The sequence below is a fragment of the Dromaius novaehollandiae genome, chromosome 1, assembly GCF_036370855.1.
Source record: "Dromaius novaehollandiae isolate bDroNov1 chromosome 1, bDroNov1.hap1, whole genome shotgun sequence".
Taxonomy (NCBI): Eukaryota; Metazoa; Chordata; class Aves; order Casuariiformes; family Dromaiidae; genus Dromaius; species Dromaius novaehollandiae.
This window is the reverse complement of record NC_088098.1, coordinates 74,694,101-74,721,983: the sequence shown is the minus strand read 5'-3', so window position 1 is coordinate 74,721,983 and position 27,883 is coordinate 74,694,101. Positions and strand designations below refer to the sequence as shown.

Genomic DNA, 27,883 nt, shown 5'->3' with positions numbered 1-27,883 from the left:
TTACCTGTGGAATTGCAGCTATGCTGGGCTTAGGAAGCAGAGATGAAGGGATGCAGTTAAAGAGTATGAGGCATTCTAGACTGGACTTGCTCATGGTCTCAAAGCCTATGTTACATTGGAAAGATCATCTTGTCTACTTAAGTCTGTCCCTCTTTTTGCTATTGACTAAATTGTCACAAACGAGGAAGAGAGAAGAATCTCTTTCTGGTCTGGCTTCTGGATAGTGTTTTAGGCTGGATCTAAAAATCCAATGGATTTTGCATGTTAAGAGTTAAGAACAAGAGCACAAATTTGCCTAGTGAGGGTGATGCACACAGAACATCTAAGAACCAGAAGTGCTTGCGCTTTGCTAGGGCCATCCAAACTGTCTCTTCCTCCGTGCCTGTGCTCTGAGTTTGTCTCCTGGAATATGCAGTTTCAACAGGGTGGGAGGAGGCAGCCAGTAAAATCAAGGGTGGCACCAGCCTGGCCTCACCAGTAGCCCTCAGGCCAAGAGCATACCAGGGATGCATGGAGACCACTAGTGTCCCCTCAGTCCTTAGTAGGAGAACTTGTAATTTGCCTTGTGACTTGGCCTCTGGGTGTAGGAGCTGGCCTATGACCTGCTCTCAAGATGAAGCATGCTTTAATAACTCTAAACCAAAATAATAATGTCCATTGCTACAGTGATTCTGCTTCACATGTATGAACCAATTTTTCTCTTCCAAGAAAAGACAGCCCTAGCTGTTCCCTTTTGCTGATTCAGCTCACTAACCTTGCAACGAGGAAGCATTTCACTGAATTGGCTCTTAGAGATGTGACACGTTTCAAAGCTGCCTTGAGGAAGGGACAGGATAGGACATTCCCTTAACAACAGTAAAGCTGGGTGTGGGATTTTCCAGGCAAGAGCTCGAGCTGTGAGGGCTGGACTTCACGTGCAAGCAACTGACTGTAAAATTCATTTCACTAATAGTTCTTTTTAGTCAAAGCAAAAGGGACACACACAGACTATGTTATCTCCCATTCATTTATTCACATTTTCCATGGACTTTTTTGTACACTTCCTCAATGTATTAAAACTAATGAAAACATTGTTACATTACAAGTTATGTGCAACATAAGTATCCGCTGAAAAATTCAGGGCAGTTGAAATCTACTAACAATAATTAACAAATTGTCACATTCAGCAGTTTCATTGAATTCATACTAGCTCATGCCACTTTAAATTGCTTAATGTCAGTTAATTTTTGCACACAGGCAGCAGCTACAAAATTTTAGCAAATGCAATTAAGTTATTTAAGGCATCAAAAAAAGTCTTTAAGGACATTTAAAATGTTACAGTGCTGTAAAGAGAGCTAAACTAGAGTTCTTAAAATTAAAGCATACATCTTAATTGGTTTACATACTACATGTTCACTTGAAAGATTCTTCATTGTAAACTTAACTTGAATTTTCATGTCAGTCAACCAAAGGGAACTATAGGAACACTTACTCTTGTGCTCCCCAACAGACCTGAAGTACATTTTAGGAAACTGCAAATAGCAAATTTATTTGCTATTTATTTGCTAAATAGCAAATAAATTTTTTTTTTAAGAATAAAATTCAAACCAACTATAATCTCCTTTATGGATGATTCTAGGAATTAAAAGAAGTAGAGCTCTTGATTTTTTTTTTTCTTTTGAGGGGAGTGGGAGATGGGAGGGAAAGGGAAGAATTCTAAGAAGCAGAAACTTCAAAATTACAGCAAAAGCAAGAATGTGTATGACCCATAAGATACTCCAACACTTATGTACAGCTGTAACAGTGAAATCATTAACTCAAATTAGGGAGAAAACTTGCATCTTTAACATCAGGTATCAGCTATTAAATATTGTGTATGTACCAAGATACAGGAATGCCTCATCGAAGCCAAATTCTGATCAAAATTCCTTGTGTAGCACACCACTTCATCATGCAAAGCTTCAGTCATTTTTTCTATGTTCTCCACTTAACTTTTGCTTTTAATTGATTTTAGGCTTTAATTTCTATATAATAATCTGTGACTTTTCACAATAATTATATATTTTAATATTTATAAAGGCATCTTAACTAGAAACTGAAGCATTATCAAAAATGTATTTTTATAACAATATTGGAGAGCGGTTGTGCTTTATAACTGAATACAAAGTGAGAAACACATGCCTTATTTTTCCTGCTTTGAAATCCAGATAATTGCAGGGTCACTAGGAATGATATTGATTAAAATCTCTAGTTCTCAGTGAAATTCTTTTCTCCTCTATTTTTAGCATTAATTTTCCATACCAGGATGAGGAATGTAAAGACTTGGTAACATCAGCTGTTTATGCATATATTTTTCTCTAACAGTCTAATTGATATATAGTATTTTTAACACAAGATTCCCACTACATCCCCTCCCCTGGCTTTACTGATACACACCATTGCTGAAGAATTAAGATGTCTCATCTTAATTATTTCCTACAGACAACAGAAAATATTAGTTGCTACCATGGATACTGTAAGGTTCAATTTTTCCTGGCACAACTTATTTAATTATTCTATTTTTTTCTTATGCTCTATGCTCACCCTCAAAATGCCCAAACACAACAAAGATACATTAGCAATTACTCAGTTTGCAAGTTTTAGAATTTGGACAAATAGGTATGTGCAAAACCCCAAAACTGCCTCATTTCAGAGGCAATTCATTAAGGATACTTGGAAAGGTCTGTTTGTGTCTCAACAGTGTAAGTTAATTGGTCCGCATTTCAATGGATAAAGAAACAGACTGCTCCATCTGTGAGCTTTTGGAAATAAAGACAAAACTGAAACCCCTGAAACAATCTATACACAATTGCTCTGAAGGTGAGATGCATAATAAGTCTGCTTACTGTAACAGTGACCTGTAGTCTATGGAACTTGCTTCACCAAGACCTGTTTTAAGACACTATAGTCAAAAGACAAATGCAAAGTTAATTGAGCCCTTGGACACTCAACCTGAGCCTATAATAAATTCTCAAGCAATATTCTGCTTTTCATTCATACACACACAATTAACATGCAAGCCTTCAGATTTTGGCCTCCAATTTAGGTATCAGCAAGACTTTAAAACAAAAAAACCACACTGTTTTGAGGAAACCAATACCACTTACTTTGAGTGGTTAAATACCAAACCAGATGCAAAAGAAGGCACCAGTTTATATTTCAAAAAGTACGTGAAAACAGTATCTGTGCTCCCCTTACACTTGAGTTTTAAAATGCAATGCCTGTGATCTCAGTGTAGCTGAAACATGAACAAGGCAGTCAACTTTGGTCAAGAGGGCTGTAGATCCTCTAAAGACTGTCCTCTTTTTGGTTAAGAGGAGAAAAAGGCCATAACCTGAATTGTGCAGCTAATTAGGACTGAATTAAGCCATTTGTCCCCCATACAGACCAGTGGGAAGAAAGATAAGATATGCTACATCTAATGAAATGGTACCACTTTTTTTTTTCCCCTTACTCACAGGATGCCACTATGATCAAATTCATAGTGTCCTGGGAGAACTGCATCATGCTGCTTTTTTTCCCCAAAATGGGTATTTTCTCTGTGTTGATTAGACAGAGACAGGTTGGCATGTTTCTTCCATCTCTGAAGAGCTGGTCAGTGTGACAAATCAGAAAGCAGTTCAAGTTTAACATTAGCATCTAGTTTTTCACAGTTTCCAGAGCTGGAAGTGAAGCTGGAAGAAAACCATTGGGGGAAAGAATTTCCAGCAAACTGGGACAAGACTTCAAAAAAAAAAAAAAAAAAAAAAAAAGACAAGGAATAACCAACCATGGTCTAGTGGAGTTTGCAAGAATTGGGGAACAGAGTGATGTTCTGATCTGTGAATTACCACCACATGGTTAATTTTAACCCAGCTGGAATCTACATTAGCCATTAACCCAGCAATTCCTGCTTGCATAAGAAAGCTTGTTGCAAAAACTGCAAGCCAGGCCCCAATGCTTAATGTAATGCACTGTAGTTTTAGCACATGGAAAAACAGTTACTAACAGACCCATTTATGCAGGTACTCTTGGTAATGTTCAGAGACCATATAAAGACTTATAAAAATCCTGAAACTTACATTTGTGAAAAGAGACAACTTCAGAAAAGTACTAGTAGCAAGACAAGTATAAGATTTACAACTCTGCCTCTGCTGTGTTTCAGTTTTAGCCTGAGGGAATAGGGAAGAATACCTCTGAGAGTGCCCATAATGGAAGCGCAACCCTTTGCCTCTGACTTGACAGAAGTCAGTAAATGCCAACTGTGTTTGTGGTCAAAAATAAACAGTCTTCCAGTTGTCTGCTTATACTATTGCACATCATTAGCTTGTTGCTACAGTGAAAACAGAACTGATAGTTCTTCGCTAAGAAACACTACTGTCAACAAGACTATACAAGCAATTTTTCTTTTAAAGAGCTGGAGATGCAGTCTCTGAGTCCCAAACACACACACATCTGCAGGCATTGAAACACAGTATGCTATAGAGTAGCTTTGTTGTTCCGGTACATTGTCATTGACAATTTGAAAGAGTTAGTTGCATAAGAATCTGACAGACCAATTAATATTAAAAATCTGGAATCTAGAAACCGTTTCAACAGTTAAATTTCAATGTCCTGCTTCTCAAAACATGAGGTTTGTTGCATTGCACCACAGTCCATGAGGAATATCTGGTACCACATTTTGTACTCTGATTTCACTCCATTCAGTCAAAATGACCAGTGTTTAAAAACATATGCTTTGATTTAAATCAATATGCTTTATCCAGAAGAGGTCCTGCATTTAGCTATTGAAAATGACGGAGCACAGTCCAACACTTGTGTTCTATTAAAGCTTTTATTAGCTATTTTAGCTTTTCCTCTCAGAATTCCTGTAATAGTTCTTAATATCAGAGTAAAGAGTTAAGTGTTCAAGTGAAGTTATGGAAGAGGGAGGGGGGGAAAAAAAAAAACAGCAGCAGTTTGGCAATAATTCCTCAAATCACTGACTGCAATATTTTTAAGCCTCCTTTTTCTCCAGTAAGATTTTGTGCAACTCATCTGCATCCTCACTTGTTTTCACTCGTATTAACATAGTGACAGGAACAGTTGGATTCTTCTCATCAATGGGTGGATTAGGAACACAAACTATAAGAACATTGTTTTTTCCAGTTCTTGTGCATGGCATCTTGGGTGGAATTAGCACATTCAACAGTATGTTTCCTGTATTTGAGCGGAAAAAAAAATTTTTTTTTAATTAGCAAATTTTCAGCTTTTATTGCAATGAAGATGTTAGTATATTTACTAAGTAGGGATATAAATTTGTGTACTGAAGGAAGGCAATTCACAAGTGTCATATACATTTGTCTTATTCTTACTGCTCCCTAAGCATCTGCTCGTGGTCACTGTTCTTATGTAATTTCTTTCCTCATTAGGAATGAGGAATCTGTAAAAATACTATGATGTACTCCTTTTAGAAAAGGGAGGAGCCTAAAGAATATCAAATGATAGCAGGGACAAGCAAGGAAGAGGGAACAGGACAAAGGAGAAGTAGCAAATAAGGATTCAACTCACAGTGCTTAGTTTATGCTTATGTAGGTTACTCATTTTGAACATCAAGTGTAGTCCATAAGCAGAAGCAAAAAGTTAGCTTTAACACACATACAGACATGTTAATCTGAAACTGGATGAACTATAGTAGAATATGAATAAGTATATTGTATCCTTAAATCATACAAGTGTGTCTGGTGTGGTCTATCACTGAGTTACTATTAACAGCTGTATTTCAACTTAGTAAGTTATCTAGTAAGTTTGAGATATTCAGTATTAGTGGTCTATTAAAACAGTTGCAAACAAACTCAAATCTGCTTCAACAGAAGATGCACGCATTTTGTAAACCTGGTAAATAGTTCAGAACACGGTAGTAGTATTTAGGAAAAAGTCAGTCTTCGCCTTCCTTTCCAGTTCAGTTTTTCAACACAGTGAGATTTAGGAAAGCATTACAGCACTGTGTGAAGATAGCAAAAAGGAGAGTGTGCATCACTATGACAGTAGCAGCTTGTAGAAACCAAGGCTTGGAAACACCAAGCTGTAAGAAGCATTTAAGTTGAAAATGTTTTAGAAAGCATATGAACTGAAGAAAAAGGAAAGATTTCCTAATACATCAGCTCAGATGAAGGCAGAGGGAATGTAAATCCACACAATGGAAAGTAGCATCAGCTGAGTGAAAATCCTGAGACTTTTGTTACAGGGTAGTCAACTTTGAGAAAGCAAGCTTTCATCTGCTCTATTCAACACATTGAAACCCATAAAGCAATGCTGAAAGCAATGACAACACTGCTATATGTCAGCCTCCAGTTTAGTTGCTTAACAAGAATTTCCCTTTATCTGGCAAACCTTGTCTCAGTTGAAAGTAGTTAACAGTTTAAAAGTGACACAGGTATCCTAGTCTCAGACATTTGAAAACCTTCATCTAATGTGCATGTAATGGCTTCCTTTTTAGACTTGCCAGAGAGCTTTATAAGCCAAAACTGAGGTAAGCTTTATAGATAACCTACAGCACAGCATGCCTGTAGCTCTCATCTTTTATAAGCCTAATATTTGTTCTAATTTATGGAAGTTGTGAAGTGCATATGAACTACAAATGCACATTTGTTGAAAGGAGGTATTGAAGTTGTACTGAAGTTTGTGAAGAGCGAGTATCAAAACACTGATTTCTACAGTTTTAGAGTTATAAACTGTTCTGACATTGAATCAGAATGATTCATTTCAAAAATCATCTTTGAATACATCAAGTTCTCCTAATATCTAAAAAGCAGAAAACTAGTCTTTGTCATCCCTCCCCCTCCATCAGCATGTGTGTCATAAAGTTCATCTCATGAAATATACTGGGGAATTATCACACTAGAGGCTACTTTAATTCCGTAGTCAATCTACCATTTGTGATCCACCGAAAATTAGCTAGAAGACTTTGGCACTTGGACCTCAGCGTGCACATTAAAAGCAATGCATTTATCAAAATCCTGCATGCCTGTTTTATATAACTCCCTCTTACCTCCCACCACGTACAATGGATGTCTGCCCACGTGGTCAACTGTTTATATATTCAGAGTGAATTGCAAACAAGTGACAGTTGGCCTGCCTCTTAGCACAAAACTTGTTCATCTTTTAAATAGCATACAGAAGTCATTTATCCCCAATAAATTTTTTTGAGAAGTTTTGCAGAAGAAATTTCTTGAATTTTTTTTTTTTTAATACTGAAACCCTGCATTATATTATACAAAACAGCAACATCTTTATTCACCACACCTCCAATACATATACATATATACTTTATTGTGGAGCCTTAAGTCAAGCTTCAAAAGCCATTCAAGCTAGGGATGGAGAATAACTGTGAAAAGAACAGGGGTGGGGAGGAATTCACACAACCCTCCTTCCCCCCCCCCCCCCCCCCCCCGGCCACACACACACTCCAGGGGAAAAAAAAATCCCAAACACCATAACCTTCTAGGGTTCTTCAAGCAGTGCAAGGAAGTATTTCAGAATACTTGTTAGAGCAATCCAAGTGCTTAGCAGCAAATATTACATAAAGACTTACTAGAAAAAAAATTACTTACCTAAATTGGTATCTGCTCGGACTAGAAGTTGAGTTTTTTCATTTCCTGCTGGTTTTAAGTGTAATGTTCCTACACCTTTTTCTTTGAATTCATTATCCTTTTTGTAGAACAGTTTGCACCTGTGCCAAAAAAAAGTCATTTGTGCAGATATGCAGAAGTCAAAGATAAACATGCTGTGGGCTGCATCGGTCTTTATTCTTCTTGACCTGGGTTGTACATTATGTATATAGAGTATTGTTTGTCACTGTAGTACTGAAAGGAATGATTAACTTTCTCTTTCTCAACTGGTAAGTGCTATCTGTTAGCAAATGAAACAGCCACATGAATCAGGGTCTAAGAAGAGTAAGGAATAATAAGTTTTAATTATCATAAGCTTCTTTTTAAGAACACTGACTTCAAAACTGTAAGAACTTGCTGCATCATTATGAAGTAGTAACAAGACTACTTTAAAAATTTGAAATCATTGTTTTAAGTGACAGTCCAGCAGACCTAACCTCATTCTTCAAAAAATCAGTACATAACTTCTCTCAGATAAAGTAATTTTTTTTCTTTTTTAAAGGACAAGTTCTGTGCTCAGTATCAAGCATAACTACAATTATTTGCACTATTAAACATGTTTTTAGAAAACTGCTTCTGGTAACATCTCACTTTGAATTGAAGAGGACAACTTGCACACTGCTTCACACAAAGATCAGCATTTTCCAAATGAAGAGTCTTATTTTAGACTATGCAAATAGCTGAGCATCTGACTGAATTTTCAGTACAGTACGTTACTTCTGTGAATTGAAATTGTGAGGATTATACTACAAAACCTGATGAAGGCAAGAATTTCTTCATTTGTGAAACTGATCACAAGTAGGACACAAACTAGCTCTCAGTGCTGAGTCCAAGTGAGACAAGGATTTTAATAAGCACCTACACATATCTTTGTCTTTAATTGAACTTTATACAAGTGGAAATTCAGATTCTACATAGCTTCATAGGAATTCTTAATAACAAGTTAGTCAAGAACATATACCATACATCATTAATTTCAAACTGCAGTGGTAAAGAACTAGCAATGCGAAAATATAAATTTTATTCTGTAAATTATGATTCTATTCACTGTTCCAAGTTAAAGTCACTTACTTCTTTGAGTAGAAAGCATCATCTTCTTTTATTTCATTAACAATGACTTTTGGTGGCTCTTCTTCCTCCTCTTCTCCCCCTTTAAAAAAAAGTTTTAATACAGCTGATATATTAATGCTGTAAGCACGTAATTTAGAAGGTATTTTTGCTGTTGTATTAAAACTAGTTTATGCATGCTATATTTAACATATACATGTATAGCCTCTCAAGAGATCACAAAGACACATTTAAGTGAACTTGGATTCTGAAGGTGAAGTAGCTTCACCTATGGAAGAAGTCTTCTATATGCTTTTCATTCATTCATGCTCATCTTCAGTTTAAACTGGATCAGAGTATCAACCCCCAATAATTGCTCAAAAACAAATTAAAAATATAAAGCCTAACAAATCAAACTTCAGCCAAAACGTTTTGTTAAGGGGAAAACAGCTGTAACATTTCGAAGAACAGTCTCCACAAATAGGTCTAGGAAAAGCATAATAAATACCTCTAACAGACAAGGGGAATTTGGGAGGGAATGGAAATCAGTTGCAGGAATGATAGCAAGAGATAGTAGCAGGATTATGTCTTTCCAATCCCTCAGCTGCTAGGATTTCTATTGGCTAACTGTACCCAACTTAGTTAACTAACAGATAAACACTGCCAGATGGCATGCAACTTACTAACAAGTCTATAAGGGGCAATAAAGATCTATGAAATTGTTCCCTGTCTTACACACTTTATGGAGGGCTCTCTTAATAAACCTACTGTGAAAAGCAGCAGGACTGAAACATCCTTCAGGCTCAAGGGTAAGCATACCAGTTGCTCCACAAAGAGTGAAGCATGCAATTGTCCAACATTAGCAGTTCTACCATAAAATTCAGTCTGTGTTCATAATCCATTTATCTAAAAATTTAAAACTTGATCAAGTTTGAAGTCTGGTATTCAACTAAAGAATTACATTCTGCTATTATAGAAAGTATTAATCCAATTGAAATGCAGAACTTTTGATAACTATATATTCTTAGCATTACATAAGCAGTATTTAAGACCAAGAATTCTGGACCAGTGGTACAGTTTTGCAGCTTTCGAATTCAAGAGCAGTTATGATCTAGTTCAAAATAAGAATACTGCAAAGGTGAAATAATACTAAATCCCGTACATTCCAAGCTTTTCATTAAACTGATTTATGGAATAAAATTTACCTTTATCATCACTACTGCCACTTTCTGTCTGAGCTTCCAGTATACTGGTAGACACTGCAGTGACAGGCTTAGCCTGGTTTGCATCTTTTCCAAACAAACCTGAGTTTCCAGGAGAAAACGAGAAACTACTTAGTGTTCCAGAACCAAGGGAACCCAAAACAGAACTGTCGACACTTTTTCCAAAATTAAACGAGACATTTGAGGCAACTCCTACTGATGGGTCTCTCTTTTCTGAGGCACCTTCAGTATTTTTGTCCAAAGTATCCTCATTTTTCTTGCTGTCAAACAAAAATGTTGATCCTTGCTGTGGTTTTGAATTCCCAAATGTAGAAACAGACTGAGTGCTAGGTGTCTTGTTGCCTTCATTTTCAGAGCCACTATCACTACTGCTTCCATGTTGTTGTTCAATATTTGCTAAATACTTCTCATAGTCTCTAAAAATTGGTGTCAGATCACATAGTGGGTTTGTGTTCACATGCTTAACTATCCAGTCACGCACAGAACAGTTTAAAGCTGCTAACTGTTTGTGATAAACACTAGAGCTACACATTTTACTCTGAGAATAGCCAGATGATGATGGTTGACTGCCACCGTTAGCTTTGGGGCTTGCAGCCTTCTTCTCAGTGAATGCAGTAGCAGTAGGACCATTTGACATTGTGGATCCTATTAAAAGAAAAACATGGTTTAGAACATTTCCTTCCAAAAGCACATTATTCAAAAGAAACTTGCACTTACTTCCTCAATATTTCTGTATCAAATTATTCAGCCTTGCTCAGTTATGACCCCTGAATTGCATCACAACAATCTGTACCCTGCAGAGCAGTACAAGCGAACAAAACAATGCTATGAAACAAACTTTTGCTGTTTAGAGGTTCAAAAGCATATGGGCACTGAGTACATCAAGGGCGGGGGGGGAACAAAACCCTGAACTTCAAATAATACAAGCAAATTAAGTTCAAGGGCAGGTAAAGCAGATGGAATATGCAGTTGTAGAAAAAGCCAAAGAAATCACATAGAATAATGTTAAGAAATAGAGTTTAGTATGTTACCAGAAAACCCTAAAATGTTAATCAGACATGTTTTACTAAGTTGCAAGACTTATTAAAGCAAAGTATTCAGTTATCTTTTGCCACTTGTATTAAAACTCTGAACATACTAGCCAAAGTTTTTGCATGGTTGGAGTGGTTTTTATATAAAAACATAATAAATAAGCACCTTGAGAAAGTCTTCATTAAGTACTTAAGTTTCCCTCTTTTATTTAAACTTACTGAAAGCTAAGTAACTAAGTTTCGAACCATCATTTCTACTCTATGGCATGCTGACTTTAAAACCCTGTAGCATGGTTAACTTTTCTACATCTCCAACACAAAGTATCCTTTGTACTATCTGAGTAGCAGTATTCTTCAGGGAGTATCAAAGCATGAAACTAGAACTAGATTTGCCAGAATATGAAAAGTGTCTTAAAAATATAGACATAAGCGTAACAGATGAAATTCTAATAAGACTGGTTTGCAATATAAGAAGTACAGTGAACAAAGGTTAAGATTTCAGTGATACATTAGCATTTATCAAAAACTGGGGAAAAAATACTGAAATAAGACCTTGTAAAAATACCAATACCAAATAGATATTTTCATTAGCATTTTTTTAAGTTAAATTTGGAGAAATGGGGTGATTGTTGCATTTAACTGGAATGTGTTACCAGTTGTTATATTATTCATATTTTGTTATTTATAATTCCTACTTCCATCCCCATGTGTTTGTCTTTTAGAAATCCTTTATCTCCAGTGTTAGATCAAATATGAATATAATTTCCAACCCCCAAACTGCATGTATTGGATAGTATGCCCCTCTACCAGTCTAAAGTCTTTTTAAGAGATATTATAAAGAGGAATAAAGTCTCAAAACTTTAAACAGAACTAGAGGATTGTTTCAGTTTGTTTCTTCACCACTCAATTAACCACATGGATTCTATGGCTGAATTTGTTGCTCAATACATATATTTAAAACTTACCAAATGCCATTTCTGTTTCAGGGGTTGTCTTTAAACTGCTGAAAGAAGGAGTACTAGAGACACTACTGCTTCCATTAGACAGCCCTTCTAAAGGCTTTATTCCTGCACCATTACCAAATCCACTGAAGCCACTTCCTGCTTTTCCAGAAGGTAATATGAAGCCTTTAAACCCTTTAAAAGCTCCTCCACTTTCAGACTGGGGGAGGAAAAAGAAAGGCAACCAGTTACTTACATCTACCCCACAAAAATCCTCCCATCCCCACCTTGATGTTCCATTTATTTTACCCTTGTTCAGTGTGTCACTTCATGCCTTATTTTGCATGCATTATTTTAAGCCAGCTATGTAAACAGAGTTACTAGTTTCCTCCTAAGCTTTCTTGTGACACACATCGCTACTATTTTTAAAGGACTCAGATGTCTGGTATGCAAACAAACTAGATATAGGAAGTAGATACATAACTTGTTGAAAGTAGTGGATGTGTTTGACTACCTATTTAGACATTCATAGCATTTTGTCTTCTTCAAATAATTACAAAGCAATACATAATTGCAGACTTATTTTCAGAAACTTTTAGCATTTACAGCGACAACTAGAGTCCAGCATTTCAAACTGATCATCAAAACAGCACACTCTGTAGTATGCTATAAAAACTTTGCTTTAGGCAACTTGCCAGAAAATCCCAGTGTGATTTAGGAAAGAAGGAGAGATAAAGTGTATTGATAATTAATACATATAGTTTATGTAACCTCTTCATTATCTAGTTTTGATAGCTTTAACCTAACAACCATATTACAGGACAGTTTCTTAGGTGTTTTAAAAGGTAATCATCTAGCATGATTAACACTGGCACTTTTAGAAACTACATATAATATCTTGCCAGTTAATGAGCAGATTACTGAAGTGAACTCTCACTGTCACTGGAGAGCCAGAGGAAAAGGAGAGTTGCTTCTGAGTTTCATCTGTTTTCAGACACTGAAGAAATTGCAAAACTTGACAATTCTGGGTTCTATTCTAGCATCTGCAAGGGAAATGGCTGTGTAGGTATGGGCTCTTTGTTTCTCTTCATGCTTTAGCTTTTCCAGTGTCAGTCCTCTGTTTTTCATTTTTAGCTAGGTATTCTAACATGCTCTCGCTAGCTCTTCCTCCAGCTTTGATCTCACACAGCAGCCTCCCAGCCTTCTGACTTTATTTTTTCCTCACATGACCTAGCCACTTTTTTCTGCCAATTCCATTTTTCCCATTCCATTTGCCCCTGAATCCCTCCCATTCAGTTTGTGGTTTGTTTTTTGCATGATCAAGTCAGTTTCACCAGAGTCTTCTTTCCAATACAGTCCTTTCATGAACTGCATCCTCTACCACATCTGTGGCTAGAACTACTATGGGCAAAAGTTTGATGGGACAGCTTTCTCCTTTCTATTGCTTGGACAGCAGTAGGAAAAGCCAGAGCACAGGAGAAAGCTATCCTGCCCTGAATTGTGCTTAGTCCCATCCTATCCAAAAGCAACGTGGATGACTGGTAAAATTTTCTGTCCTGTTTCTAACATGGGGCATGCACTGTTGCTCTGCAAGAGTGTTTCATATAAAGACAGCTATGACAAAGCAGCTGTCAGGAATTTTTCAAAGGACTACAATTTGATTAGACTTAGTTAATGCTTTCACATGGGCAAACAGCAAACCTGTAACAAAGGCCATCTTCCTCTCAATTTTCAGTTTGTTATTGCAAAGAACACATAGCAGTAAAACTCTTCAACGGAAAAAAAAAAGCAGCAGAAATCTTAACAAAAGACAACGCCTTTTTTCATTCTCAGAGCAACTTAGTATTTTAGCTTTTCTTTAACATCGGCCTGGGAAATCCACACAGTCCCCATCCCTTCAGTATGGATAACTTCATTAACTTTTGATTTCCAAGCTTCTGTCTGCACAAAGACTGAAGCCAGAGCAACTCAAATGCTACCTTCCCCATCTGCAGAAGAGATTATATTTAAAACATTCTGCATTTATACTTTAAAGAACACAAGTCTCCTTTGGCCCCAAAAGCACTAGTATTATTGTCATTCTTGTTCAAGCCTTATTCTTGCTATAGGAACAGTAACTGAAAATTAATTTGCTGTATATAAGAGCTGGCTAATAGCATATACCTTATAAATGGTAGATCTATACAATATTAAGTTACGAGCATAAATAAGTAAAAACCTGAACACAGGTCGTATTTTACAACTAAGTCAGGCTACAACATTGTTCAGTGATTAATTACCTCTGATCCAACATTTCGGCGCTTTGCTTTTTTAATAGCTCTGTTCTTCAGGACTTCTTCGCTAGCTACTGAGAAAGTTCCCACCTTTGAAAACAAGTTATAGAATCGTTAGTGAGATTCTCAGAATACATAAAGTTAGCACAGTCTGAAGAGATGGCACAGATCAGGTTTTGAACACAACTGTAACACTTCTCTGTAACAAAGAGGGTAAGAGGGGGGAGAAAAAAAAAAAAAAAAAAAAAAAAAAAAGGCACCTATACTGTGTTCCAGTACTGCGATTGGCTGGTCAGGTATTTGGATGATAAGTTGAAACTTTACAGCTTTCACAGCTGTCTCCCGTTTTGCATTAAATTTGCCTTCACACAGGCTGCAATCTCAATTTTATCAAAACAAATTAATCAAAAAATTCTGCTTTTTCAAAACAAAGGTGTAAAACATCTTTACTGAAGGTAATCTGTTGATAATGCACTGTTACAATTAAGCTTCAGTTTGGAGAAGATGGATTTTGACCATACATTTCAGTGCATCTCCCACAGGCTGCTGCAGTTAAATATTAGCAAAGGCAGCTAAAGACTGCTACTCCACAATAAATGGAGAAATTAGGTTTTCTTATATTCACATTTCTAGAAGAGTATGGACAGATTTGTTTCCCACATTCTACAGGCCTAAACATACAACATTTTTACTAGCAGAGAAGCTAACATAGTTTGTTTAGAGATGAAACACAAGCCATAAATACATATGGGACACTAAACGTGAAAAATCTGTTTTTACAACCAAAAAACCCGTATTATTTCACTGTTTGCTTAATTCCTCTGGCAGTGTGAGGACATTCAACTAAGCACTCCAAATTAACATATTTTTGAAATTAACTATTACTGACCTATTAGAGAAGGCCATGAGACCTGAAGCAATTTATCTAGACTGTATGCCAGTGAACCTTAGAGTTAACTACCTCAAGGAATCAAAACCACTTTTCTTTTAAATTCAATAAATACTATTTTAAAAAAAATTTCAAATCACACATTTGAAGAGTTCAAAAGTGCTGTGCATTCAAATGAGTCTGGGTTTCCCTTTAAAAATATAAACTTCCTCTCCTCTAAGCTGTTGATGTAATTTTAAATAGTTAAGAGCTGCTTTGCTGTATACTTTGCATATACCGGAAGCTTTTTAAAAAAACGCACTGATTTATGTAAAACCATCTTTAATTGACACACTTGTAACCAGTTTTACTATAGATTTCATCCACAAGATAAACAGCACATAAATAACTACCCTATTTCCTTGGGGGGGGGGGGGGGGGGGGGAGCATCTAAGTATATTTTACCTCCTCAGCTTCATCTTCCTGATCCCAGTTTCTGTCAGTCAGTTCTTTTTCTGCAATTCTCTTTGCCATTTTTCCCACACCTGTGTGGAAAAATAATCAAAAGAGCACAGAATCAATTGTACAGCAGTGAAATTCAAAGCTACAGTGATCTTCAACTTGTATTATCCCAGCATAAGTAATGGAAATCAGAGTTCATATGGAAGTAGGTCAAAATTGGAATGACAACTGAAAACCAAGTGTTTTTAACATTAACAACATATGTTGCAACAACAATCAACAGCATGTGAAACTGGGGAAGCTGTGCTGTTTAGCCATATTTGACACTAAATTTAAGCAACAATAGAAGCATGCAGTTCAATTACAGGAAAAGTTTTCTTCAGCAGCAAAGCTGGCTAGAGAAATTCCTTTCAGTCCCACAGCCCATACCTTATCACCACTTACTGGGAAGGGCTGCAAGAAAAATCAGGTAAGGTGATCTGGCTAGAAGATTCCATACCCCACCTCATCTTGCTTCAGTATACCTACGTAAGTAGTAATAGTTTTACAAGAGAAACTTAATCTGCTTTATAGCATCAAAAATGATGATGGGGACCCACTGAAGCAACTGGACAGCAAAGTTACTTTGACTAAGAATGAAAACAAGGCTGTAATTCAAAAAACAAGACTGCTAGAATATTACTAATTAAAAAGCCGAAAGATTCCAATACAAATAAATGACTTTTTTGCAAGGGACACCCAAAGTTTATCATGGATTTTAGAGCAATTAGTTCAAGCAGCTAATGGCTTTTTTTGCTGGTTATCTCTGCAACATAGAGAAAAAACAACTTTAGAGAAATAATGCCTGTAGTACTTTTACCTTCTGACTTCCAATTTAGTAAAGTATAACTCATCAGCTCTATACAAAACCAAACATTGAATCCAGCTAGATTACTGTGTGTCTGAAAAACCAGGCAAGTAATCACACTGCTCTCCAATTCTATGTGGGAAGAAGCGTCTGGCTAACAACAACTACATCATCTGACATAACCACGAAAAGTTTTCAGGGAAAAGATGTAGTTTTTGTAGCAATTGAAATCTTAAGTTACACAAGTGCAAGAATTAAAATTCCTAAAAACAAACAAACAAAACAAACAAAAAAAATCTGCACACTGCAATGATTCAGACCTGGTCAGGAAAAAAAAAAAAACAAAAACAAAAACAACAAAAAAACCCAAACATTCCACAAGTATTAATTCACAGTCAGAGCTGAAAATGATAATAGTTGATTTCAGAACTCATCCTGTTTAGCAGATGGAATATTTTTAAACAGAACACTAAATATAACTACACAACAGTCTCACAGATATCACAAGTCAAATACAAGGATTTTGGTCTGACACATTTAAAGGCAAATTATTAAGATCTTTTAGAAGTACAGTCCATTTCATTATTTGACAAAAGACTGTTCTGTGCAAACTCTTTAAAATGGCATAAAGCATGCCACCCTGAAAGCAGAGGTCCTGCCATGCCTCTGCATGATTTTCTGCAGATTGAGGACTAATTAAACCTAACCCAGTGAAAAAGGAAAAATATTTATTTTCAAGCCAGGCTGATTCCCCAATTCAGCTTTCCACACAGCTACCCAAACACTTGCAAGCAGAATAAGACGGGATTGCTTCTATTTGGCAGTAAACACAGCTCAAAGGCTTCTGAGACTGTAACCTAGAATTACTCCATTGGATTCCAGGGAAGATCAAATTACCACTCTAAGGGCAGCCACTGAAGCATTACAAGCACTACATTAACTAGAAAGCCTGTTCTCCACTTGTAGAAAAGAGGGATAAACCATTTGGCCTGGGCTTCAGAGCTGCTTGTATTTACATGATTTTTGCACATCAGTACTAGAAATAGGAGCTGACAATAGAATCTAACATACATGAAGACAGTAGCAAGAGAGTTCTAGACAGGTTTCTAACCTATGAAACAAGAAGTAACACAAAAACATCTCTATCCGATATTTTTTAGACACAGCATAACCCTCAAGAAGTTCTCATACAGATGTTATGAATAGGTTGAGATGGGAGTATTTTAAGAAGCAAATCTTTTTGTTTAACAAACAAAATAAAGATGAATTACCACAATCCACCTAGTAAATACAGACTTATTTTAATGCAACTTTATGAGGAAAAAGATTTATTTCTAGTATTTGCTTTCCACAACATAACTTACCTACCATAAAGTTACAAAGTTTGCACTACTGGAACGTAACACCGAGAAACTAAGCAATAAAAGTCAGTAATCTCTCAGTACTTCAAGCTTTAAGACATGCAGAGAGAAGACACATATTTAATACTGTACAGACTCTTTTTCACCCTTACTTTTGCTATAAAGCAGGAAGTGTTGGCTATTACACTTCATGACACATAAAAGCACCGGAAGTCATACTGGTGCATGGTAGTAAACCCATGTGTCTCATTTCCTGAGAAACTGTCCTATTTCAATGTAGGTTCTTTCTGGTTTAATATACAAAGCCCCCCCTTACTTCCTTTTCAAAAGGCTAATAGTTTAACACAGTTTAAGTTCCTCTCTCGCCCTCCACATATGGCACATATAAACAGCAGAATATGTTCCCATCTTTCCCAGTGCAGCTTGTCAAAATGCAGCCACTCACACTTAAAAATCGCGAACCAGGCCCTGTGCAACCGTGAGAAATAAAGGGTAACAACACGGCATTATTCCCGTTTGCGATCCAAATGTTGTTTTCATGCCGTCGGCGACATTTCCAACGGGATCATCCCTTCCCCCCCGTTTGAAATCCACGCGTTAAGGGAAAGCCCACAGCGCCGACCCGCCCGGTGAGAGGCGGAGCGGCCTGGAAAGCCCCTCCCGGAGCCTGGAGAGGACGGCCAGGAGCCCCGGGGAGACCCCGGGGCCCAGCACGTGCGGCCTCGTGCCGTCCACCTCAATACCCCACAAGCGCGGACCTCACCCTCTCCCCCGCCCCGAATCGCAGCGAGAGGCCAGTCAGGAAGAGCAGCTCCCCCCTCCCCATCCCCGCACATATAAAAGGCAACGCGGGGCGGGGGGGAAGCAAGCAGCCGCCGTGGCAAAAGCCGGGATGGCAGGCGGGGAGGAGACCGGCGCGGCGAGCGAAGAGGAGCCGAGGCAGGGCGGCAAGGAGGCGCGTACCTCTGCGGGGCAGCCCCTCACTCCCCTCGCGGACAGGCGGCAGCGGCCGGGCCCGGCTGACGGCTCTCCCCGCGACGCGGCGCGGCGGGGCCGAGGCGGCTGCTGCGGCGGCGGCGGGAGGCGGGGTCTCGTCGCAGGTTGCGCGGGGCCGGGCCCGCTCACCATCCCCCGGCCGGGCCTCCGGCGACCCACCCAAGGGCCCGCGTCGCCTCACCCTGAGTCAGAGCGCGGCAAGCGCCATCTTATTCCCCCTCCTCAAAAAAAAAAAAAAAAAAAAAAAGAGAGACGAAGAAAATTTTTTTTCAAAAAGGACAGAAACCGTCAGTAACCGTCGCTACGGCCAGGCTCAACGCGCATGCGCCCAACCCCTCCCCACGGCCGGCGCTCAGGGCTGGCCAGAAGAAACAAAAAAGGGGAGGGAGGGGCGGGGCGCAGACCCACGGCCGGCCGTTGAAGCGCGCGTCACGTGGCGGCGGCAGCCCAATGCGCGGGCTCGCTCCCGCTTGGCCGGCCGTTGGCCGGCCGGGCCGCGCATGCTCCCTGCGGAGGTCGCCTGCGTCTCGCGCCGGCCGTTCGAATGGGGAGTCACGTGGCCGCAGCGGCCCGTCCCTCTCCCCCCCCCAGCGCGGTGCGTGTGTGGGGCCGTCCGGCGCGGGGCGGAGGGGGGAGGGGCGTGCTCTGAGGAAAAGCCGTATATAACGCTGTAATGTCGGGGTGGCTTCCACGCCGCTGGCGGCTGAGTGCAGGGCGTCTTCTTCTTGTCAGGCCGGGCACAGCTGCCGCTGACTCACGGAGCAGGGCCTACGTCGGCCTCGTTTAGGGCCGCGGAAGCGGTTGTGGCAAAGCCCTGTGCCTGGCGGGCCTGCACAGCCTGGGCTTCCTCCCGCCTTCTCTACCTCCCTCCTGCCTTGCCTTGCTTTTCTCCCCGTGGTATAGTAGTACGTGGGGTTAACGCTCGTGTGAAGGGACTGTAGAGAAAGCAGCCTCTGCTATGGTTATGTGTTGAAAATAGCCATCCCAGACATTGCTGCAATGTTTATGGCCAAGGTAATATTTTAAAATAGTGACAGTCAAAATGAAAGCAATCCAAACTAACCTTAAAGCCGCAGCTTTTAAGTTCTGACTGCAAGACTTTCAGTGCTAAGCTTGCAGCCAGAAACACCTTGACCTAGTGTTAAAAAAGGAGGTAAGACGTGCCCTTTTGCTCATCCAAAGCATATAAATTCATCAAATGGAGGGAAAAATGCAGAAAGACCAGTAGCAGAAATAGAGGCACTGATTGTTACCATATTTGGGACCTTAAGATCCCTGTAGCAGAGACTTACTTGCCAGTTATGTTACCCATTTTTAGCTTTCAAATTATGTATTTTCTGCACGTTAATGCTTTTCTTCTTTACAAAACCTAAAAATATTGAGCAGTTTTCAGGGAAGAATTTGTAAAACTCTTACTTTCCTGTCCTCCTGGGATTTCAGATACACCACTTTAAAATGTGGCTCACTGCATGATGTTGACATAAACCTGTGTTAATACCCATAAACCAGTGTTAATACCTTGAATTTAAAATTAAATGTTTCCTGAAGTATCTTGCCCTTTCAAAAACAGGACGGTCACAAACCCATTAAAATTTTCTTTAACTGGATACTTCACTGGTTGCTGCTTAGATCCCATCAGCGGTTCCGTATGTTTTTAATATTCGCTTAAATCTGGGAATACTCAAAACATTAGCCTTTGATCACATTCTCTCTGGTAGTCCTTTCCAAAATTCCCACCTTTACTTAAAAAATGGAATCTCTGAAATATCCTTATTACTGTGCCAAACATCCCACCTTTACTTGTTCTGCTACAGGCTTCTAGTAGTTTAAGGATATCCTTTCCGAGAGTTTGGGGGCAGCCTGGCTTGCCCCTTTGTAGTTGCAAAAACAGAGGTGCAGTCTTTAGACTGCAGAGAATGTCTGCAGAGAATTTCTAAAACAATTTCTCTTTGCTTTCGGTAGCACAATAAATATGCAAGTCTCTATTAATAACGAATACTGTGATCCTATCCTCTGATCACACTAGAAGACTTAGATTTTCAGATCTGTGCTGCTGAACTTTTCTAAGTCTTGGAGGTTGCTCCTGGACTCTGCATTGCTTCTTTGGCTTGTTTAGCCCAAGAGTGTCAAAGCTACTTCCTTCTGCAGGCAAGCGCCTCGAGTTCCCCTTTGGTGAGCTGCTTTTCCTCTGTGGTTTCTACAAGCTGACCTGGTGCTACTGTTTCCTGTTTGCTTACCACTCTTTCCCTTTGAGATGTGGGAAGGACTCACTTCATTCTGATTGTAGTTACTGTTTTATTCAGCTGTCATTTGGCCTCTTCACTTGCTTGGAGCCATTAATGGCTGCGTTATTTGTCCCCCTCCCAGTATCCTTAAAACTCTGAACAGAAGTTAGTTCTTCAAGGCCAAGTAGATAGGAGTACAACAGTGAGTAGATAACCTTAATCAAACGATATTTACGTAAAAATGGAGAAATATTCCGTGTTGTCCCCAAAGATTCTGGATCAGATGGGCTGTTCTCTCTCAAAGAATTTGTACTTTTTTTTTTGTCCAAAACCTATTTAAAACTAAAATGCATTTTCTAGTAACTACGTTGATGCACAGTGTAATACAGAACAAAAGGGCAACTGTTAAATGGGGGTGGGCTCTCTACTGTTTACCACCTACTGGTAGATTACTTGTGTTGAAAAATGCAAAGATGAGAATGAAACTGTGTAGAGAGAGACAGTAAAGTGGTCAGTGTAGCAAACTTCTATGCCTTCAGACCCCTGCAGGCAGAAACAGCCACAGAAATAATGAAGGTGAAGGTCTTTAGGCATTCAGAGAGTTCTACAGTTTTGACTAGACTTTATCTTCTCTGTCTTGGCTTGGTCAGATTTTTTTCCCATTCCTTCCTTCACATTCTCTTCATCCCAGTTTCCTTCTACAGCTGTCCTTTTATCTTTTCCTGTGCCATGCCCTCAATTTATTTGCTACTGATTTCTTTTTCTTTTGTCTTGTTCTCTCCTTCCACATAAAACCATTATGCTGTTTGATATTCCTTTGTTTTATACCCCTTTTCTCTACCAAATGTCCATCTGAAAGACACAGCTTGCTAAACTCTCTGGGGTTAGTATTCTGTGTTTGAGCAGTGTCTGTCACACAGCTGAGCCCCACTTTTGGTTGAGTTTCAAAGATGAACGTAAAAGTGACTCAAATGAAGATGCTGAAAAGGACAGTTTAAACTGTTTTAGGAAAAAAGGAAGTTTTAGAAGGTATTCTGTGGAGGTCGCTAAAGAATACAATGGTTATGGTAGAAATAGAATAATCTCACCTTTATTTTATCACCTAATTAAAAAAACAGAGGTTCAACTCAGTGAAATAGTACAGTCAGTACATGTTGAACACTTAGAAATAATTTTTCAAATGAAGTTTACTGGTCAGTGGAATCCTCTTCTGGTGGAAGGCAGTGAGTTAAATGATGTAGGTGAAAAGGTTTTAAGAATGAGCAGATAACACCATAATTTCCACACAGAAAATGAAGTGTATCACTTCAGATATAAAACAAACAGTGCAAATTTTATGCAAACATGGAACAACTGGCTTTCTAACTGATAGTACAGAAAAAGGTTAGGGGAGAGGGCGGGGGATTTATAGTAGACCACAAGCATTTTTTCACAATATTTTAGCAGGAAAGATAAACTTAAGACTTGGAAATTTACTGTTTGATAAAAAGAGCCACATAATTATGAGCCCTCTGCTGAAATACTTTGCCCAGGTTTGGGCTCCAAGCTTTCAGGTGGATGTAAAATTTCCAGATAAGATCAGAAAAAAATGATAAAAAGTGAAGAACAGATGACCAGTGCAGCAAAATCAAAATTACTATCTGTTTGGTGTAGAAAAGTGAAGAACTAGGGAGGAAAGGATGATAAATCTTCCAATATGCAAAAGGTTGTTAGGAAGACAGTAAAACCTCCTGCATATCCACCGAGAGATGGATGCATAGTAATAGGCTTTTTTACAGCCAGGCAAAGTAGAAGTTGGCATTAGAAATTCTATGAGAGAATTAAATATTGTAACAGACTACCAAGGAAGAGTCAGTAGATACTCATCATTTGAAATTTTGATTACAGGTTAGATAAACATCTTTTAGTTATGTTTTAGGCCGGGTTTTGTACTTTGTAATTTCTGGAGATCTTGTCTAGCAATGTCCTTCTATGGTGTTTAGTTAAGATATTCTTTGGGCACTTTCAGGGTACTGTGAATGATGCACAGATGTAGCTCCAGTCCAGTCTGGCTGCAAAGCAAAACAAAGCAATGCAGATGATAGTGCAGTAACTGGCAGAAGCAAAATGCCCATGCAGATCTTAAAATGAACAAACTTAACCCAAAATACATTTTCTGATCCAGAAGGATGGTTAAGAAATGGTTAAGAAATGCATGGGAACAGCATTTTCATATAAAGTAACAATTTCTAAGGACAGCCCCCATATGATTTATGCAAACATGATCAGCTTTACTGCTGTTTTGTCTCCCAACTTGCTCCTGTTTTTCTGTTAATTTTCTTCAGGTATGCTGTCAAAATCCTGGACTCAGTGTTCTCTTAAACAGAGATCTGTATAGTTTATTTACATGTACAGTTTCATAGTGAAGCTCACAGAGCTTCTTAAATAGATAAAAATGTTATTATCAGTTTAGATGATAAAGCTTTATAGGGTAGGCACTGTTTTTCTTACAGATTTGTACAACACCCAGCACATTGGAATCCAGACCCTGTAAGTGTTCAGGTATTCATAATAAATACACATAAGAATATTCACATTAAATACTAATACTCGTTCCCTGCCACACATACTCTTTAGAGCAGATATTTAATACAGTTAATATGGAGCCATACAGGATCCCGTTTTTCTCTTAACTAGTTATGCTGTAGGTTGAAGTTAGCTTTACTGAACTTGTATGACTTAGAGATTGGAGAATAAATTTGAATTGAAGTAAACTGGGGGGAAAAAAGCCGATATTTTGCCACAGTTGTATAAACACATATTTTTCTGTTCCTGCAAGTTTCTGACTAAGTTTTCAAGGTTGGTTTTGGGTGGTCTGTTGCTGGGTCCCAACTGCAGATACCCTGGACACTTAACAACTGACAGAGGTAGTGGCCTGATACCTCTAGTAGCTTTTAAACCTTCGTTTATAAATACCTTGTGCTTGGTTTAGATACTCACTTTGTAGTACAGTGTGAGCATAAAAATACGAAGCTACCTATTTCTCACTAACTTTTGATGTAAATTGAGTCATCTTTGCTTTATATAACTTTTCTGTTGTTACAGTACCTGAAAGTTATATCCTGTTTTCTTCCCAGAGTGCTTTCTTGTATGAGGTCTTGAAATATTACAGCCTAATGTGTAGTGCAATTCTCACTGAATGTAATAGCACTAAATTTAAGTCTTGATTCTGCAGTACTAACACACTTGAGCAGTCTTAAATGCAGTAGGCCTGCTTAAAGGCATGGTCTTACTTTCAGAGACGCAGAACTGAAATGTGTTTGTATTGTAGTATTGTATTTGTACAATACTACTAATCTGTACTACTGTATTTGTAGTCCACCATGTCCAGACGACTGTCTGCTAAAATAACTGCTGCAGTTAAACCTTGTTGTAAACCACATATACATGTGTGTAGTGTTTTAAGTAAAAGCTTTTAAGTAAAAGTTAAAAAGTAAACATAAAAGCTTAATTGCTTAAGCCTTTTTTTAAACCACTGATATTGATGGTATCCCTTTTAGGATCTAGAATTAATTTGTTTATGCACTTCCTTTGGGAAGTAAAGAACAAAACTAAATAAGCTTATAAAGTCTGATTGCAGCTTTTATGTAGTCTTACAAGTGTGCACTATAATCCTTTTAAAACTTAGTATGAGTAGACTGGATTCAAGAAAAAATATACCTTTGGCAAAGAGATAAGTATCTCAGAGACCTTGCAAACTTTGATGTAATAAATAGAGCCTCCTTGATTTTATTGGGAACACAAATCTGTTTATCAGTTTGTAGAACTGACCCAAGATTTGTAGCAGTACAGTAAAAGATATCAGTATCATCCTGGTTGGATATAAGCCATAGGTTACTCCTGTTTTATAGTTTTGTAATGATTCTGATTACTTTCCAATGCGGGAAACCAGAATACACTAAATGAAAATACTTTTCCCCTGGCTTAGGGAGCTGGATGAACATCAGGGAACACTGACATTTGCAATCCATAAAATCTATACAGTTCTCCTGAAATCAGGATATCCTGTTAGAAAAACTACAAAAATCTTTCCTTTTCATTACTGCAACAGTTTAAACTCAGACTCAACCTCCAGCATAGCCCCCCTGGGGTAACCCAGCGTATTCAGGCAGAGATTGCATTTGGCCACTTGATCACACTCTGGCAGGTAGGAGTTGGCACCAGCCTCCCAGGAGCTAAAAAGCAGGAGAGGGCCTGCCCTGAAGCCAGCTGTAGCTGACAGCTGGCCCACTGGGGCCCTCTGCCAGCTGGTGCAAGCGAGAGCAACACCATGACTGGCGTGCACGCGGCAGAGACTCGGGGAACCATAACCAGCCCTTTCCAGATTTCGGCACAGGAGAAGATCTGTCCTGCAAGATGTTTAAACTACATAATCAAAAGGCATGAATGGGTAAATACAGTCTTAGTGATACAGGAAACCTTCACCAGAGAGTTAGTTTTGGGGAAATATTCAGGCTGGATCCAATTAAAACACCAACACCAAACATACTCAGGAGAAATGTGGGTTCATGCCAAGGTTTGCAGTTGAGCTCTTTGTTGACCCAGATTGAATCCAAGACTCTGGATGGCAGCTACTCTAGAGCTTTATGAAAGTGTGAGCTAGTTTTCAGTAGAAATGATCATGGTTCAAGTCCCATTCTGGAAAATGCTAAATAGTATCTTGTTCCAAAGCAAAAATAGTGCCCTTCAGAAATACCTTTATGAGACAAGAAAAAAGTCATCCAGACATAGCAGTTTGCCTCCAACTCCCTCTTCAGCCTGAACGCTGGAAATAAAGATTGTAATTTTGTCTCAGCAGGGGGCAGAGAACACATAAAGAGGAACTGAAAGACTAATCCAGCGCTGCCCTTGCAAGACACATTCTATTTAAGCTGAAAAGGTCACTGCCCACATGATTGCATCAGCCGCCACGCCAGGTCAGTTGAAGGCATGAGGCTTTGATAGGTCGTCTGTTTTTACAGAGGGCGAGACATTTCGGTGCAGTTTACTCACAGAAGCCAAGAAGTCCAATACAGCTATCATGCTGAAATTTAATAAATGGGAAAAGAAAAAAAATCTTGATTTATTTTTTTAAATAACTTTTTAGTATAACAGATACATGTTTTCTCTACTGCTTACACCTATTATTCCAGAAGCTTGGTTGTTTAAAGTGCGTTACCTGTCAACTCTCATTCATTGTGACTAAAGCAGACATAGTGCTTAAGAAAAAGTCCATGTATAAAATACTCTTTCAATAAGGAGTTTTCCAGAGACACTCAATAAGATTTTAGGCATTTTCTCATTCTGTTTTTTGTGCTTGTATGGTTGGACGTTGCTGCCTGGAAGGTTTCCTGAAGAATTCTTTGCAAGTATTTTAATTGGAAATGCATCTGTTATGCTGTATAAGGACTCCTAAACCACAGTATACAGAAGACTGATTGTTAGAAAATATGCAGTGCTGTCTAAAGACTACAGGCATCAGGTCCCTACTGTGCTGATGGCAGGCAAACATGCTCATTGTTGAGCCAGGATTAGGGTGTCATTACAGGTTTTCTCCTTGTCATTGTCTCTGTTTTGCTGTGTTTACTTGATCAACTGTTTAACCTCTGAGTACCTCAATATAGCTGTGTATAAAATAGCTCTGTTTTCTTGGCTGTTTCTTTCTAGTGCAAAAATGATAAAGGAGGAATTTAAGGAATATCTCCCAGAAGTGAAGTGGATTTGCTAAAATGTCAACACTGATCTCTTAATTAGCCTCTCAGGATACCACGTTGTCTCTTGGTCCTCAGTGAGGAAGAGTATGTATAGTAACATAATGGAGTCCATACTACTCCTGAATAATCACAATTGCAAAGTCAGGGGGCTTGTGCGAGTTCTGTTACAAAAGTGGCATTTTAAAATATTGTCTTATTTAGATAATTAAAAGGTGATAAAAAGAGTAAGAATGAAATACAACTATTACTAAAATGTTTATGTTTAAAATAAAGTGTATTTATACATATATATCCAAGCCTTTTTTATCAGTATGAGTAAGACACTGGAAAATTTCTTCCAGTGGTCTATGTGTTGACTCCAGTTTTTGATCTTGGTTACCCATTAATTTATGTAAATTTAGGCCTTCTTTTCTGGTGTTTTCAAATACACTTTTTCATTGCAGTTCTGCTAAAACCAGCCTTTGTACAAAACAGAGCTGCAGGGAACAGCATGTGTGAGGACTTACCTTTTGCAATACTCTTCAAGGGAAAAAGCACAACTGTCCTTCCTGCAGTCTCCTAATAGGATTGTCCCTGCTATAAACTATCTCTGTTGTGTTGTGTCCATCTGCAGTGCTACCGTAAGTATCAAAGATGGCTGTGTAGGCTAGCTAGCACATGACATAGGTTTCTAAAGGGTAATGCCTCAGGCGTGTTCCTCACTGTGCATCAAAGCGCTCTGGAAGACACACCACCTATTTCCCTAGGGAGGAAAAACTCTGTAGCATCTTAAAGAGGGTCAGTAGTTAATAGTGGAGCTGTGTGAATTACTGGTAGTTTTGTTTAGCTGTTACATTTCCTTCCCTGAAATATTCTAAAAGTTAAAATTTCATATTAACTGAAAACATTTTTGTGTTTTTTTTGAAAACAAAGACAAAAAAGTAGAAACAACCATGGACCAGTTGCTATAATTTGTCCAAAGTGAAATTAATTTTTCCATTCATTTTTGTGTGTGTTTTAGCTATTATTTTAAAAATTGGGGATTTTTCAAAAGGAGAAAGTTAGATTTCTCTGCACTCTTATCTGTTTGAGTGGGGAGGACAATTTCACTAAAATATTCATCAAATAATACACAATCTCTTAATTATATAGAATGGATTTGTCTAAAGAAGACACAATTGACCAGTTAAAAGTTAACATTCAAAGTCAGGGGCATATCTGTTCAGTTTGGCTTGTGCTACCTCAGAAAAAT

At 38.5% G+C, this 27,883-nt stretch overlaps 1 protein-coding gene across 2 annotated transcripts; it reads right to left on the bottom strand.

Annotated features, from left to right (window-relative positions):
- Window positions 1–988: 988 nt before the first annotated feature.
- NUP50 (nucleoporin 50) lies at window positions 989–19,067 on the bottom strand. Of its 2 annotated transcripts, none has more exons than XM_026114071.2 (8): window positions 18,663–19,067; window positions 15,495–15,574; window positions 14,168–14,251; window positions 11,913–12,108; window positions 9,899–10,561; window positions 8,718–8,796; window positions 7,590–7,708; window positions 989–5,196 (listed from the first exon to the last, which is right to left on the bottom strand). In XM_026114071.2, exons 2-8 carry the CDS (start codon window positions 15,561–15,563, stop codon window positions 4,994–4,996), a joined length of 1,413 nt encoding a protein of 470 aa, XP_025969856.2. In that variant the 5' UTR covers window positions 15,564–15,574; window positions 18,663–19,067; the 3' UTR covers window positions 989–4,993. The 2 variants fall into 2 exon arrangements, with proteins under 2 accessions (XP_025969856.2, XP_025969857.2); XM_026114072.2 differs by lacking the exon at window positions 18,663–19,067 and adding an exon at window positions 18,145–18,290.
- Between the last annotated feature and the right edge of the window lie 8,816 nt (window positions 19,068–27,883).